This window comes from Psammomys obesus, unplaced genomic scaffold, assembly GCF_907164565.1.
Source record: "Psammomys obesus unplaced genomic scaffold, mPsaObe1.curated_primary_1811, whole genome shotgun sequence".
NCBI classification, from domain to species: domain Eukaryota; kingdom Metazoa; phylum Chordata; class Mammalia; order Rodentia; family Muridae; genus Psammomys; species Psammomys obesus.
The window spans coordinates 49,050,851-49,068,329 of NW_026585895.1; the positions used below are offsets into that span (position 1 = coordinate 49,050,851).

The 17,479-nt window shown below is 49.7% G+C and overlaps 1 protein-coding gene across 3 annotated transcripts in view; it reads right to left on the reverse strand.

Moving 5' to 3' along the window:
* Positions 1-1,117: 1,117 nt before the first annotated feature.
* The window catches only part of Abl1 (ABL proto-oncogene 1, non-receptor tyrosine kinase), a 114,544-nt gene continuing 98,182 nt past the window's right edge, over positions 1,118-17,479 (reverse strand). For 2 of the 3 annotated variants that reach the window (XM_055599911.1, XM_055599912.1), the window contains exons 5-11: positions 14,086-14,170; positions 13,590-13,767; positions 11,696-11,880; positions 9,800-9,952; positions 7,823-7,912; positions 6,887-7,051; positions 1,118-4,392 (exon numbers count right to left, since the gene is read on the reverse strand). In XM_055599911.1, coding sequence (XP_055455886.1) covers positions 2,693-4,392; positions 6,887-7,051; positions 7,823-7,912; positions 9,800-9,952; positions 11,696-11,880; positions 13,590-13,767; positions 14,086-14,170 — 2,556 coding nt within the window. In that variant the 3' untranslated portion in view covers positions 1,118-2,692. The remainder of the gene's footprint in view (positions 4,393-6,886; positions 7,052-7,822; positions 7,913-9,799; positions 9,953-11,695; positions 11,881-13,589; positions 13,768-14,085; positions 14,171-17,479) is intronic. The other variant, XM_055599913.1, reaches the window with a different exon arrangement.

Genomic DNA, 17,479 nt, shown 5'->3' on the forward strand with positions numbered 1-17,479 from the left:
GCGTGTGCACCACACGGTACACATGGAGGTCAACGGCTCTCCCACCATGTGGTCTCAGAGACTAACCCAGGTTATCGGTCTTGGCCACTGAACTGCCTCCCTGGCTCCTCAGGATGGGCGTGGGCAGAGGTGTGCTGCTCTGGGCACAGCTATTAGATACTAGGGAATGGCTATGATCTAAGAAGGTCAAGTCTTTTTCTTCTTCTTCTTGAGATGGGTTTCTCTGCGTAGCCTGGTTGTCCTAGCACTCACTCTGTAGACCAGGCTGACCTCAGACTCAAAGATCCACCTGCCTCTGCCCCCTAAGTGCTGGGATTAAAGGCCTGTGCCACCACTGCCAGGCAAGAAAGCTGAAAGCCAGTCTCAGAAATGACAAACTAAGTTTCAGATGGCAGTCAGGACCTTATTTGGGAGACAAGAAGTATTGTATGGACTGGACTGAGCTGATAGGTCTCACCAGCTGTGGCCTTACCAAAACACTGAGAAAATAGGTAAATAGTACTTGCCTGAGGCCATGGGGAGGAACCCTACGGCCCATCGTACACACGAAGGAGTGGGTACTAGCACGGCAGTTCTCCCTGAAGCCCTCCTACTGTCCCTTACAAAGCAGCCACTCAAGGATGACCTCACTGGCCTCAGAAAACCTGCAGGAGGGACAGTGTCTATCTAGATTTGGTTGGGCCACTGGGCAACTCCAAACCATTTCCCCAAATGTGATACAATGGCAGGGGAGGCGGAGCTGGCTGTGTGCCTAGAGTTGGCAGGAGTGATGGGGCACCAGCCAGTGGCCCTGGCATCCTTGCCATGGGCTCCAGCAGAGGCCACACTAACTAGAACACAACCCCCCCAGAGGCCACGTGGGTGAAGGTGTATTGGGTGGCTGAAGGCTGGGCCGAAAGCACGCTCAGAATTAGAGGCAGGCCAGGGAGGGGTTCACTCTGCCAGCAAGAATTCTGGAGCTCAGTCTCTCCTACTCCAGGCCTGACACAGGACATTAGCATCTGCTGTGAGGCTGGGAAGAGCTGGGCAGCTGGGAACTATGTGCTAATTAAGGACACAAATGCTGGACCCTTTGGAATGATGGGGATGAATCGCAGACCAAACAATATGTCAATAGTTCTGTAAACACTTATTTATTTAAAAAATACTACAGAGAGATTTGGATTCAAAAACCACAGAGTCATATACAAAAACAAAATGTACTGGACTGAGAAAAAAGGGGGATGCTGTTGGTGTGCCAGAGGGGGCACAGTGGTGAACTATTTACATGTCATTTATAAGAGAGCAAGTCTATAAAAAGAGTGTAATACCAAAGTGTAATGCAAAATATAGTGGCACACCAGGTCAGCAACGACAGACCTGTACCTTGTGGACACGGTGTCAGGGCATGAGGGTGCCTGGCTTTTCAAGGCTGGTGGCAGTGTGGCACGACCTCCCTTGGGCTGCAGAACAGCTGTTGGAGGTAAGGAGGTGATGTGCTATGAGGACCACGGAAACCATCTCTACTGGAGAAATACAAGTCTAGGTGATTGGTCGGGGCCTGGGGCCAGCGCAGCGCAGCTACAGTGGAGAGGCAGGGAACATGGAGGTGTCTCTCTTGGCCCGGTACAAGGCCCAGGAGGTGACCTGCTCTTCAGCTGGCTGTTCTGGATCAGTCAAGGACATGCCCATAACCTGTCTCTATGCTCAGCTCTGATCCCGGCTGCCTGAGGAAGGAAGACATGCCCTAGCTAAGTCTGCACAGTATACCCACCCCAGCCTTGCTGTGTGTGCCCCCAGGGGCTCTGGGCAAGCGCTGTTCCTGTGGTTAAGCAGCAGCTCTGAGAAGCAGCCAGGGCTCAGGAGAGCCCTGGGCCAGTGGTCCTTCCTGCCTGTTTGTACCCAGTGGCTGCTCCTTTCTGTGTGGAGCTTTGAAATGCTCAAAAACACCAGAAGTCCGGACCATTGTCATCAAGGCAAGGACCGGAGAGGATGGGCCTGATCTTTGAGGACAGGGGAAGAAGACTACTCAGAAATTCAGATTTTTGGGGGACCCTGGAGCCCGAGGCTTGGCCTGGCCGTGTGCCTGGCCAGCCGGTGACTGCCACCCATGAAACTCAAGCTTGCTATCCAGGATCTGCAGGGCACACCACTGAGAATATAGACAACAGGTGACAGACCACACTGCCCAGCTCCACTGTCTCCAGTACACACCCGCCTGGGCTCTTGGCTTTAGGCCCTCATAACCCCTCAATCAAAAGCTTCCTTCATATGAGCGAGCAGTGGGTACAGCCTCTCTGAAACCGTTCTTTAAGGATAGAAGGTTCAGGGAGAGCAAACATAGGGGCTCCCATGCCTCGGTGACAAGAAGGCGCACCAGAGGAGGATACCCTGTGAGAACGTGAAAAGGACAGTCCTGGGCACTTCCAGCTGGGTTTGGAGCTGGGTCTGAGGCACTGGGGAGGGCTGAGCCTGGCAGCCTGGCAGGCTAGCTGTAATCTTCAGAACAGGAGGCCTACACAGAGGCAGTGAGAAGAGGTGGGCTGGTGCACAACGCAGGTGGAAGGGCCGACTCCTTTAGGCCCTGGCTCTGCCTGATGCTTTGTAAAGCTCCTGGGTCATGCTGCCAGCTCCCCAGTCCTGTGTCCCCATCCTTATAGGCACAAAAGCCCCATGGAATGCAGCATCTCCCGCTGATGTGTGCTGGTTGCTGCTACCTCCGTACGATGTCACTGATCTCCTTCACAGAGCTAAGCAGCTTGCTGAAGTCCTGTGTGGCTGCTGGCCCACTAGAGGCTGTTGCAGGGCAGATCTGCAGCTCTCGAAGGTTGCTCTCCAGCTTGTTGATAGCCTCACGGAAGGCAAACTTGTTCCTCATCTGCTGGATAGAGTCCACGTAGCTCACGCAGAATGTGTACAGGTTCTTCCCGGCCTCTAGCACAGCACTGTGGCTGGCCATCTGCTCTGAGTTCCGGGAGATGGCGAGGCACAGGGCCTCAGTACTGTCCAGAACCACGCCCTTGGTGATGGCGCCACTGGCGATGCGCTCTGGTGGCTGGCGGGTCTTTCGAAGAGACACACGGGTTGATATGAGGGGGATGAAGGCGGCAGACGATGGCTGCTGGTCCCCGGCCAGGGCTGAAGGTGCTGGCACTGTGGAGGGTGTGGAGATGGGGCTAGTGGGGGTCCCTGAAGGCTTAGTAGCAGCCTGAGGCTTTGGCACTGATGGGGGTGCAGGCTTTCTTAGCCCTTCTCCAGGCTGGCCAGCCTTGGTGGAGTCACTGTTCATAGCATCCATAGGCAGACTTGTGCATTTTGTCTTTGTGGCCCCACCTGCCTCCCCAGTCACCTCTTGGCTAGGGCTCTGTGCAGGCTTTCCTGCTTTCCCTACAGAGGCAGGCGGAGGTGGAGGGGCAGGCTTGAGCTTGGACAGCCGCCCCTTGTCTTTCCCTGGGGACTCTGAGCTGTGCTTGTGCCTCCTTACTCGGGTCTCCTCAGAGGAGGCCTTGTTAAGGCCGACTCTGTTGCTGGGGGGTGTCGGCTCGGCATTGGCAGGAGTCCCCGTCCCCGAGGCATTGCCTTTGGTGGCCTCTTCCTTGTGCGAGAGGCCAGAGGAAGGAGAGGCAGTGACCTGCCTACGGAGAAGTTTGGGAGTCAAGCTGGGAGGACTGGAGCCGGGGCTGGCTTCCATGTCTTTGAAGACTTCATCAGCAGCCTCCTCAGTCTTCTTTACCAGCCGGGGAGGGGGTGTCACTGTGCCCCTGGCCACCTGCTCAGACTTGGTCTCACTGGCACGTTTCCGAGGCAGAGCTGGCTTTTCGCTTTTGTGCCCTCCAAAGGTAGATGAGTCAAACTGCTTGCCAGCAGATGGCAGGTCCCGAGGCAGCGTGACTGACCGCCACTCTGTGTCCCTAGCCCCATGGGGCATGCAGGAGGCTGAGCAGGAGCGCAGGAAACGCTTGCTGGAGCTGATGCCGCTCTCCTCTTCACTGGCAGCCAGGCGGCTGCTGGTCAGTGTGCTGGACTTTTTCCACAGGTGGGGAGAACGGAAGCCTGAGCTTCCTGGCTCCCGGAAGGCTCCATTGGGGACACCAGCCCCATTGCTGGCCTTTGGGGACTTGGTAGACTCTGCTGCGTCTGATGAGGTGAGAGCTGGTGGCCCATTGCTGATTTCCCGGCCATCATCCTCACTAGCCCCTCTGCGCTCTGGCTGGCCATCCATCTCTCGGAAGGAGCTGCTGCGCTTAGGGGGAGTCGGTGCCATTTTCTTCTTCTTCTTAATCAAGGCGCTGAACAAGTTGGTCTTCTTGTCTTTGGGGAGAAGGCGCTCATCTTCATTTAAGCTGCCGTCTGGGGGCCCACGCTCTTTCCGAGGAAGCAGTGGTGATACAGCAGGCTCACTATCCAGCGCATCTGAAACAGAGGAAAGAGTGAGCCGTAGCTCCCAGGAAACACTGCACTGGGCTGGCTAACCAGCTCTGGGGAGGCTCCCTTAGTGCTGCACCCTTAGCTTTCATTCAACAGGCACAATGGAGCTCAAACGCTGCTGGAGGGTGCAAGACACAGGAGTGGCATCCAGTACAGCTCAGCCTCACCATCAGTGTCATGCCTGAACCCTGCCCCAGCATCAGCAGAAGCACAGGCTCTCTCCATGAACACAGGGGCAGGGTTGGAATGGCCCTGCCTCCCTCGTCCTGAAACCTGTTATAAAGGCGTAGAGTCCCTCCAGGATCTCACTCTGGTCAGCAGAAACGACAATGCCAAGGGTCAGACCTGCTGTCTGGAAGATGATGTCAGCTGTCCCACGGGGGGGCATGACAATCAGCTGCTGTGACAAACAGGGAAAAATGACCTTTACAAACCATCAAGTGAGTATTTTTAAATATGAGTGACACAGCTGGGCGTGCATGGGGTGGCACACGCCTTTAATCCCAGTACTCGGGCGGCAGAGGCAGGTGGATCTCTGAGCTCAAGGCCAGGCTGGTCTGTACAGAGTGTTTCAGGACAGCCAGGGCTACACAGAAAAACCCTGTCTCAAAAAACAAAACAAAACAAATGAGTGACAGTTCACCAGAATGCCTTTGCGTTGTCACGCCCTGCAGCCAGCTGTCAGAGGCTTCCCTCAGCCTCTTGGACAGAGGTAGAGGGTGCATCTGTCCTGAGACTGACAGGGGTGCACATCAGGACGACCTTCCTGGACTTTAATCCTGCCAAAGAAGGTGGGGAGAGATTCTACTGGGTCACAGGGCCACATCCAAAGCACAGGTGTTTCAGATATCCCTGGCTCACCAGGCGGTGACATACCAACAACCTCGAACACCGGCTTTTCCTAGTGCATCCTCCCATGGCAGCCTTTCCTCCCTACTGCAATGGCCTGGCAGCATGACAGCCAACATGCAAGAAGGGCAGCTTGGGTGCCACAGCCTCCAGCAGGGTGAGAGACTTGTTTATGTAACCTCCCCCCATTTTTTTTAAACACACACACAGCATACATGAAGAGGTCAGAGGTTAACCACAGGTATTGGTTCTTCCTTCCAAGCTTACTGAGGTAGCATCTCTCTATTGTTCACTGCTGTATACATTAAATTTCTGAGGACTGTCCTGCAGCCACCTCTTGCCTGTCTGAGGAGTGCTGGAGTTACAGATGTGTGCCAGCATGTACCAACTCTGACAACTGCTTCTCGAGGAGCTACAACCTCAGCCCGTATGCAAACCTTACAAACATGCACCTTTGTGTGCTGGCTCGTTTTATGTCCATTTGAGAAAAGCTACAGTCATCTGAGAGGAGGGAATCTCCACTGAGACAATGCCTCCATAGGATCTGGCTGAGGACAAGCCTGTAGGGCATTTTCTTAATTAGTGATTGATGGGGGAGGGCCCACTCCATTGTGGGTAGTGCCATCCCTGGGCAGGTGATCCTGAATTCAGTAAGAAAGCAGGTTGAGCAAGCCAGTAAGCAGCACCCCTTCATGACCTCTGCATCAGCTCCTGCCTCTAGGTTCCTGCCCTGCTTGAGTTTCTATCCTGACTTCTTTGATGATGAACAGTGATGTAGAAGCATAAGCTAAATAAATGCTTTCCTCCCCAAGTTTCTTTAGTCATGTTGTTTCATGGAAGCAATAATAATTCTAAGACAGCCCTAAAGTACTTTTATGTGCTGTGTGGGTTTGACATCAAACTCATCAGTATGAGAATAGGTTTAGAAACACAACTGTTTAAAAAACAGCACTGTGGATTCTGCTGAGTAAATACGCCTTATGAATCCTTATCAAAATCAAGCTTTGTCCTACCTGGCCCCATTCAACCAGACCGATGGCCCACCAGCCCATGATGGGAGCCCTGGGAGCCTTTGTGAGTTCAGGTATCACCCCCCCCCCAAAAAAAACAAAACAAAAACAAAAACTGACTTCGATAGATCTGCAGCAGCCAGATGCTGCTTTCATGGTACTTACCCAGTACACAACTGGCATGCAGGAAGCTCCGGACACATGGCTGTTAATATCCCTGTATATCTCTAGGTACCTCCTGACCCAGCCCTACTGCCCTAGCTGGACCTGGGGAACAATGCAAAAAGATACCCTCTCCAGAAACACAGAGACCCAGCTCTGTCCAGGGAACTCTGAGTCCCAGGCTGCTCTGTTTGGCTCAATGTTGTTTATTGCCATGCCTGCCCTGGAAGATGCCTGCAGTGCTGGGGAGAGCACCCGGAAAGGTGGGTGTGTTTTTTGGCAGGTGTCCCAGTTCTCTGCCTGTCTAAGCAACTGCTGAAAGACTCCTCTGGGGAGAAGAGAAGAATCTTCCTTGCTGAGCTGGACCACTGTAGAGGGAACAATGCCCTCCTCTGCCAGATCCACCAACAGTTTCCATTCACCTCCCTGGCATGAAGGCTGAGAAGGCATGGACGTACCGCTCTCTCCCAGGCCCTTTGTGTGGAGCAGCTCAGGGGTGTCAGCTGCATCTTTCTGCTCAGCCGCTCTCCTGCAAGTCCTGGTCTTGGTTGGCAGCTCTGGGGCCTGCAGCATGCTGCCGGCAGCTCCTCTCGTGCCCCGTTTCCCCAGCTCCTTCTCCACCTCTAAGGATCACATACAACATAGCCCAGCAGTCAAGCAGAGGTGCCATCTGGAAAGGAATTCTTTTTTTCTTTGCTTTTTCTTCTTATTTATACATATTCTTAATGATTATTTTTTGGATGTGTATGGTGTTTTGCCTGCATGTATGTCTGTGTACTACATGGGTGCAGAGGCCAGAAGAGAGTGCTGGATCCTCTGTGACTGGAGTTGTGAGCCACTGCCATTTGGGTGCTGGGAACTGAGCCCAGGTCCTCTCAGCTTCTGCACTATCTCTCCTCTCAGCTTCTGCACTATCTCTCCAGTTTCTGGGAGTCTCTTTTTCTTAAAATCTATGTAGTCAGAAAAAGGAATACAGATGCTGAAGAAACAACACTTAGCATTTCCTATTTATGTATGTATGTATGTATGTATGTATGTATGTATGTATGTATGTATGTATGTAGATAAGTGCTCTGACTGCATGTATACCTGCATGCCTGAAGAGGGCATCATATTCCAGTATAAATAGTTGTGAGTCACCATGTGCTGGGAATTGAACTAGCACCTCTGGAAGAGCGGACAGTGCTCTTAACCACTGAGCCATCTCTCCAGCCCAACTTGGCATTTTCCAAAACTCTGTATGACTGCAAAAGAGACAGAGCCATCACAAAGCCTCCTGGTGGGGTTCCTGCTCTCTCACTTGGCCTGGACACTTTCACCAGGATGGAAGTGAAGGCTTGTCTAGCCCCAAACCAACCTTTCAACCCATTGCAGGCCCCTGAGAAGTACATTACCATCTGAGATACTGGATTCTTGGAACATGGTTTCAAAGGCTTGGTGGATTTCAGCAAAGGAGGGTCGGTCCGAGGGATTCCACTGCCAACCTGAACAGAGAAGACGCACATCAGAGCAGCTGGGAAGCACAGCTAAAAAACCAGGAGCAGTCTGGACATGGAAGAGGCATTCCAAGTATGATGCCACGACAAGTTAAAATGCCAACTGATACTGTGTCTTTTTACAGATGTTAAGAATTTGAGAACACATATACATGCAGAAATATGCATCACAAAACTCCAGACACTGACAATAAAAACTGAATCGATAAACGTTTCTCCAAAGCCCACTGATAGACAGAGGGAGATAACAAGGCAACAGCCTGTTTCGGTCACCCTTACTTATGTTCATCAAAGCCTAAGGTCCTACTAGCACAGGTGTGCATCTTTCTTGCTTCTTTGAGACTAGATCTCACTGCTGCCTGGGCTGGTTTGAACTCCTGGGGTAAAGTGATTCTCCGGCCTCTGCTTATCTTGCACTGAGACTACAGTCTATGTCACCAATACTCACGAAAATAATACCGAAAGGATCAGGAGCTGGAGAGGTGGTTTAACAGTTAAGAGGTCTTTCGGCTCTTGCACAGGACCTAGGTTTAGTTCCCAGCACACATGTAGCAGCTCACAACCATCTGTAACACAGTGCCCTCTTCTGGCCTCCCTGATCACCAGACATACACATAGGCAATAGGTGTATGTATGACCATAGGCATAAAATAAAAATTTTGAAAAGATTAAAAGAATCATGCTTCCCCATGTCAGTAAAGATGTAGCCGCTGTTATTTGCTCTGTTTGGTTTGTTTTCTTTCTTTTTTAAAAAAATTTATTTATTATGTATGCAATGTTCTGTCTGCTTGTGTGCCTGCAAGCCAGAAGAGGGCACCAGATCTCACTACGGATGGTTGTGAGCCACCATGTGGTTGCTGGGAATTGAACTCAGGACCTCTGGAAGAACAGCCAGTGCTCTTAACCTCTGAGCCATCTCTCCATCCCCTTTGGTTTGTTTTCATACACTTCTGTTGTGAGTATAAGCTGGACCTTCTTTTAGATGATTATTTTATCAACAGTATAAAAACTCTGAACAAACAGTCTAGCTTTTAGAAACATCAGAGTTAAGTGCAGAGACACAAGGATAAGTGTGTTTGTTTCTGCCTTGTTTATAAGAGCAAACATAGGGCCATCAAGATGGTGCTTACTGCCAAGACTGATCCTTGGGATCCACAGAGTATAAAAAGAGAACCAACTACTGCAAGCTGTACGCTGTTAAATGCATACCTCCTTAAATAAAGAAAATGTAATTACACCAAACAAATGTGTAAAGTAGCCAAAAGCTCATCCCAAGAGGACAAATGAATGGATGTTTAAACCACTGACTGAAATGTTAGATAGCAGCATTAATAAAAGGTGGGAAGAGGGTAATCTAAATACATGGATAGGGAGCAGTGTCTCTGACACACTAAGAAGAAAAATGTGAAGGAATGATCATTTGGACACAAATGATAAAACCATGTGCAGACATACACTCACATATTATAAACAGCACTAGAGTTATGTCACCCGGAGCATTTTATAGCCAGGTATTTGGAAGAAGGACCCCGGAATCTGTATCTATTAATAAGAACCCATGTTTGGTATTCATCTAATCCTTTTTATGCTTAAAAATTTAAAACAACCTGGGCATGGTGGCTCCTACCTGTAGGCCTAGAACTTGTGAGGTTCAAGCAAGAGAGTCATTACGTAGCCAGGGCTACAGTGAGACCCTGATTCAAAATAAAAGGCAAATAAAAACTCTTATGTATTTTATCTGTAAAGGCACCCAAAAGCCAGACTCCATGAGTGTCTCAGGAACATAGGGATAGAGTGCTCAGGGCCCGCTGGAATGGCTTTCTGCCATTTCTCTGGTGCCCACAGGTGCTTTCTGAACGGGTTGGGGAGGCTCACATGCTCGCATGAGTTCATAGACCTTCTCTGGGCAGCCTTCAGGGCGCTCCATGCGATAGTCTTTTTCCAGCAGCTCATAAACCTGAGACAGGTCAATTCCTGGGTAAGGTGACATGCCATAGGTAGCAATTTCCCAGAGCAATACTCCGAATGCTGAAAGAAAGGAGAGGAAGACATTAGGCTTTGTGAAGCATTGGCTGGTGAGGTAGTTGGTGGGCACGGCATTCGCTGCACAAGCCTAATGACCTTTCAACCTGGAGCCCAGCATAAAGGTGGAAGGAGAGAAGACTCCACAAAACTGTCCTCTGACACACACGCACGAGACCTGTAGAGCAGTCCTAGCAGTCCTACGAGGTTCTCCATGGCAAGAGCCCAGGAAAGGTAGGACAGTGCAAAACTATTTACTAGTGCTACACTAGAGCATGTCAAAGGAGAGAAGGGAAAGGCGAGCCTCCTGAGGTACAGGGTCCCCCAGGTAAGTGGCAGCAGGGCTAGAAGTCAGACACTATGTTGTGCTCATAGCTCTATGACTATGTGGCCATGTGCCTGTCAGGCCATGGGTTGTTTCTAGGTGGGTTTATTATTTCCAAGGTCCCTTCCAGTTCCCAACGGTTTATAGAAATCTTGTGAACTCTGAAAGTCTTGACATTCTTCTTCCCATGAAAACAACCAGGATTCCTTAGAAGGGCAGGTGATTCAGATCCCAGGGAAGGAGCCTGGAATCTTGTCATCCCCACAGCACAGATACCATGGATGACTACAGGGTACCATCTAAAGGACAAGGGAGGAGATGGCCAAAGATGAGATGTGATGCTCTGCCATCCAGGAAAAGAACCACAGTACACTGAAACATCAATGTGTCAACAAAGAGCTCACAGTACACCACAAAAGACTAGCAAGTCCTGGCTGGAACTGGCTTGTCTTTCAGAGGACCCAGGTTCAATTCCCAGCACCCACATGACAGCTCACAACTGTTGGTCACTCCAGTTCCTAGGGATCTAACACCCTCACACAGGCATGCACACAGGCAAAATACTAATGCATGTAAAAATAAAAATGTAAAAAGAAAAATGAAAAAAAAAAAACTACTTAAAAACAAAACAAAAACCAGCAAGTCCAACTGCAAGGACACCTGGGAAAGTGGAGCCATGAGAGGTAGCTCACTTGCACCCACCATTCCTGCACCAACTCTCCCATGGGGCAACCAAGAACATGACAGGCCTTTTCTTTTCTACTCCGTGGCTAACTGGCTATGGAACAAAGGAGTTGGGGGATGACCACATGACAGCCCCTAGTGAACCACTGGTCATCAAGAGCTGCTACAGCATAGCCCATTAGAGCACTGCTTCTCAACCTTCCTAATACTGCACCCTTCAATACATACAGTTCCTCATGTTGTGGTGACCCCAAGCATAAAATTATTTTTGTTGCTACTTCATGACTGCAATTTTGCTACTGTTATGAATTGTAGTGTTTAATATTTTGGAGATAGAAGGCTGGTAAAGGGGTCATGACCCATTGGTTGAGAACTACTGCATTAGAGGGAGAAAAATCAAGCATATAGATCAACCGACCTAAGAGCACCCACCTCTTCTAAAGTACTTAATGAAAGAAAAGTCAACTGGAATGTCAGCAGCTGTCCAGATCTGACCTCGAAGCCAGCACAGGGACAGGATGAGCAAAGTCTAGACTCTGGTGACAGTGTGTCAATAATGAATAGTAAGGAATACAATCACAATGGAGGATCCAGGCTCAAGATACACAGGACACACCCATGCAGTGAGGGAACCACATCTGGCTCCCAGGTAAAGCACAGACTGTCATAGTAACAAAGAGGCAGTAGAGCAGAGAAAGGGAACCCCCACTGGCAAAGACTGCCCAAGAGTTGGCCCTTACCCCAGACATCTGACTTTATGGAGAATTTGTTGTAGGCCAGGCTCTCGGGAGCAGTCCACTTGATAGGGAATTTGGCTCCAGCATGGGCTGTGTAGGTGTCCCCTGTCATCAACCTGCTCAAGCCAAAATCAGCCACCTTCACCAAGTGGTTTTCCCCAACCAGGCAGTTCCGAGCAGCAAGGTCTCTGAGAAAGGAAAAGGGACATCTGTGGGCACTCCTGGCTGACTCCCCAGCTTTGCAGCTCCCCTACTGTTGACAGGTGTGAAACTGACATGAAAAAGCTTTCAAATGCCCCACTGGGAAGCAACAGTCTCTCAGCAAATACTGGCTGCCACAGCAACAGCACAAGCAGACAGGGTGGCAATGGAGGCAGGTCCTGCCCCATGACCTGGAGCATGTTAATTACCCTGGAACTCGGCTACCTCACCCAGAAAATGAAGACAGTAACGGCCTGCCTTGGGCAAGTGTATGTGATAATGGATAGTACGTAAAGCGCTTCCTCTGATGTCTGGAGAATAACAAGTATTACCTATACCTGTATGTTACCTACATGCTCCTACTGCCCCATGCCAGGTACAGGGACTGTCTAGGCAAATACTCAACTACAAGAGACTGACATGAGGGAGACTCTCCCTGTCCTAGCCACACTTAGCAGGAAAATGAACTGAGTCTGTTGCACTCTTTACCCAATATGCTCTCTACTTTCCTCTTGCTTCTTGATGCCAACCAAATATGTCTGAGAAACTCTCCCATATAACTCATCCTATTCCCTCCTGAATCATCAAGGGGGGAAGGGGTCTAATCTTTAGTTCGTGGATATTAACCATGAAACCATAAGGCAACTGGGAACCGAGGAATCAGAGGATGAGGTAGATCAGGGCAACCGCTGCATGGTGCAGCTTGATCACCAGCAATGAGAGAGAAATTAAACACACAAGAGTTGTGCCTAATAGGATTTTTGGTAAGGCATTTTAAGTGTGTGAATGGAGGGGGAACAGAGCTGGCCATGCAAGGCGAGCCAGAAGTCAGGAAATCTCAATTTGCAGCATCAGAGGCTTCACTTGCTGAGCGACAGGAGCATTTGGATTGGGCTCTTGTGGAGCAGAAAAAAAAAAAAAAATCTGTCTTCCGAGGGGCTGCCAGCATTTCACACACACTACTTATTCCTGGCTATGAAATCTCATGTTGAGGTTTCACACTTGAGTTAATTGGGTAGGAAAGGTCACCACAGTGGCGTGGAGAACATCTTGCATGACGGAGTCGGGCCAAGCCCATCAGGCTCCCTCCTGCACAGGTTGTCACTCTGCTAGGAAGCCACTTCTACCAGCAAAGCATGCAAACCCAGATAATTGTGGCACACTTGAAGGTCAAAACACTCTGGATTTTAGAAACAGCAAAGATGCCTAATTCCAGCTTGCATGTTTACAATTCGACAGCCATGGAAACATCTCCAAGCCCAGTGACAGCAGGTGGACAATGAAACACAAAGAAAGGAAGGAAAAGCCACACACTGAAACTAAGCGTAGGCCTGGTTTTGCCCAGTGTGCCAGGAAGTCTTCACTGACTGAGTGCTGGCCTTGGGAATGCATTGTTTCAGAGGGACCCAGATTATCAGGAAGAAGGTCTTTTATGAATTTCGTTTAATATACCACAAAATCCAAAATGCTCAGAAATGAAACACTTTTCCCCCGGGGATTAACTGCTCCACTGGCTCAGGCCTTGGGCTGGAAGTACCTAGCCCTGCCTGCCATAAGTGGCGCTTACGCCAGGCACTTGCATCTGCCTTCGTTGCAAGGGCTAGTGAGCTGCCAGCACCGTGGCTAGAAGCTGAGCCCTAAGACCCCACAGCTGGGTGTTTTGAGGCAAGGGTGAGGCTGCTCTGGCCAGCCCTACCTGTGGATGAAGTTCTTCTTCTCCAGGTACTCCATGGCTGATGAGATCTGCGTGGCCATGTAGAGTAGCACCACGGCGCTCACCTCTTGCCGGTTACATTCCCTCAGGTAGTCCAGCAGGTTCCCATAGGTCATGAACTCAGTGATGATGTAGAACGGGGGCTCCCGGGTACATACCCCTGACAACATGACATGGGGGCTTCAGCACGTGGCTCTGCTCCCAGGGGAAGGAGCCCTAGGAAAGCCTGGTACTGAGAAAAGGGCTAGATGGCTTAGTGAAAAAAAAAAAAAAAGCACTTGCCAAGCAGGCCTGACCCCAGAACCCACGTGAAAGTGGAAGGAGAGAATTGACTCAACAAAGCTGTCTCCTGACTTCCCCCACATGCCCCTACACAAAGTTCTCTTTTGTTAAGAAGTGATGCTCACTCAGAACACTGGCATTTGGACCCTCCACAGCCAGCAGGCCACAGCCCCTCTCCTGAGTCATGCTTGTTTACCTAGCAACTGCACCAGGTTAGGATGTTTGATCTCCTTCATCACTGCAGCCTCCTTCAGGAACTCTTCCACCTCCATGGTATCTTCCTACAGAAGGGTGGTTCAGATACATGAGATTTGTTTAGCAAAGAGTTGGCCAACAGAACAGACACAGCTTTAAGGGCTAATGCACATAGCATTGGTGACTCCACTCAGCCTAGGCCACTGTTTCCGACGAGCACCAGTTATACTGCTCTGGAGAGGTTCAAGGAGTCTTATCCCGGTGAATGAGGACCCCTGTGGGGCAAATGCTCCCCCAGGGCATTATGGACTAACTGTGAATGTCACCACAGGCTCATGTCCAGCTGATGGAGCAACTGTGGGAGGCTGTGGAACCTTCAGGAGGTGGGGCTTGTCGAAGAGTTCTCATTATGGGCGGGTCTTTAAAGGTTAGACCAGCCTCTGGTCCTAGACCAGCTCTCCTCTTCTGAGCTATGATCATGGGAACAGCTCTGCCACACACTCCTGACACCATGGACTAAGGCACTTAGCCATGCCTTCCACACAGTGATAGACTGAAACCCTTTGACACCATGAGCCAAAAAGGATCTTACCTCCCTTAAGTTGTCTCTGTCAGGTTTTCTGGCCCAGCGAGTCAATGGAACCATGGGTCAGAGCTGTCTGGTACCACTGCTAGGATCTTTTGTGCAAGCACTACAGTACTATTTGCACAAGTACTATCTGCTTTTCCATCTAACACCCTGACTTAACATTCAAGAGGGAACAGTGTGAAGAATCTGAATGGAGCTCCTTATGCAAGCCACATTTCCAGAGTGCCTCAAACAGGCAGAAGCAACAGACGGACTCTGAGCTGCTTAGGTATGCAGCGTTATGAGCACCTAATGAAGCAATCACCACTGACTAGGGGGTCAATCACCCAGATTCTAAAACAATCTTACCAGCAGCTCTCTGACAACTACTCACAGAATCATCCGTGTAGGTCACACAGTACAGGGCCAAAGATGGACAGACCACCATTCTTCCTACCTTTCTAGGGTGAGTCTGAAGCATTGTGGTCTATGTTCCTCAGCCTCCTTGCAACCTAAGCCACTGTCCTTTGAACCAACTACCACAAACAAAAGCCAGCAGTAATGAGTGGCAGAGTCTCCTTATTGCCAAGAACAAGGCTCTAGAGGCAAGGAGGACAGCAGGCCATATGTGGTATCTGGAAGGAGTCTGCCTGTGTGGTAGGGAGGAGGCTTCTTGAAAATCAACTTCCCTGGGCAGATTTGTGCTAAAGGCGGAAGTGTCTGTACTGTCCTTGTGCTTAAATGTGGAAATGTCTACAGTATCCTTGTGCTAAGTGTGGAAGTGTCTATATGGTGGACACTGTTCTTGCCCTGGTAAGGGGAGTGACACTCCAGAAGACGGGCCAACCTTTTCTTGATGCTTTCTTGTTTTGGTCAGCCATGCTGAGAAGCAAATCATGAAAATGCTTGTGTGTTGGCCTGCTACCACCAAACATAGGTTCCAAAAGACTGACTGGAGATGCTGTCTTCTGCTCTTTAGCAGTGTGGACTGCTCGAATGTTAGCACGGCATGCTGGCTGTCACTGCCCAGCTGTACAGAAGGCATTTATCCCATGCCACCCACTGGCTGGTGGGCTCAAGTTTCATCTGTTCTTAGTGGCTTGGCAGCCGGCCTGGCTCTGGTGTGCAGCACTCTGCTGTACCTGGTGCCACACTAGGGATGCCTGCTAGAACCAGGGGGTCAGTGCTGCACAATACAACTGGTTGTGACAAGGTTCTTCTCCAGAGACACTTCCTAACATCCATTCTTTTCTAATGCGATACACCACAGTAAGCCACACAGGCACATCACCTCAGAAATCTCATTTACTGCAGAGCATCTACCCTTTTCCAAAAGACTCATGATCTTAAGGCAGAACATTATTCAAAAGCACCTTCCTGCTGTGTCTATAGCTCACCACCCTGTCTCACATATGTGCACTCAAACACAGTGCATCACTTCTTACTGCCTGTCTGTATGCCTGTCTCTGCCCTCATCTCACACACGTGCACTTATGCATGGGGCAATCATTCCTTCCTATCTGTATGCCTGTCTCTACTCCATCATCTCTCTCTCTCTCTGTTCCTCTCTCCCTCCCCCTTTCTCCCTCTCTCTCTCTCTCTCTCTCTCTCACACACACACACACGGGACAATATCTGTCTGTATGCCTGTCTCCACTCCATCTCACACATAAGTGTACTCTCTCTTACATACACACGCACTCATGCATGGCGCAATCCTTCGTTGCCTTTTTTTCTTTCAGAAAAAGCAGTGTGAGTTTGTCTCCCCCTGCTGGAATTAGACATGATTCAATTCATCATCTAAACTGTAATCTGGGTCTTTAACTATTGAAATTTAAAAGACAAAACAAACTACCAAAACCCTCATTCTAACTTGTGATGCTCCTCTGCTTGTTTTTTTTGAACTCACACCCTCCTTCTGAAGACAATTCTTCCATTTACATAGTCAAATAGAACTATGAAGGGTTGGGTGAAAGAATTGCCAGAGGCCTGAACTTTCCTTCATCTCTTCATCCCTTGTGCTTGTCAGGAAGAGAGGAGCTAACTGCTCTTTTCACAAGGTCTGAATGTCTCCACCCTTTTGAGAGGTATCAGAACTTTGAGACAGCACTACAGAGTGGCTAAGAGGGTGGCTTGTCAGTTATGACATGACATGGCTCTGCACTATGTGAGACCTCTGTGATCTTCTAGGAATATTCCTTTCTTTCCTTTCTTCCTTCCTTTTTTGAGGCAAGGTCTCCTGTTCCTCCTGCCTCCACCTCCCAAGAGCTGTACAAAGCTGCACACAGCACTAGGGATCAAGCCTGAGGCTCTGTGCACACTAGACAAACTTCTATGAGCTGGGCCACACCTTGGCCCACAAACTTGTTTTCAGTGACTGGTCAGCAGGCATCAGAGACACACTTCTATTGCAGTGGCAATTACCTCTGGCCCTAAGAGGTGGAACAAGCACACTGTTCGTCTGGAAGGAGGACTAGTCCTCTTCTTTTTTTTAATATTTAAAAAATTTTATTTATTTATTATGTATACAGTGTTCTCTCTGCAGATACACCTGCAGGCCAGAAGAGGGCACCAGGTCTCACTATAGATGGTTGTGAGCCACCATGTAGCTGCTGGGAATTGAACTCAGGACCTCTGGAAGAGCAGCCAGTGCTCTTAATCTCTGAGCCATCTCTCTGCCACCCACTTTTCTTTTTCAAGACAGGGTTTCTCTGTGTAGCCCTGGCTGGCCTCGAACCAACAGAGATGGACTGCTTCTGGCTCCTCAGTGTTGGGGTTAAAGGTGTATGCAACCACACTGCCAGTGAGAGACTGGTTTTCTAATGAA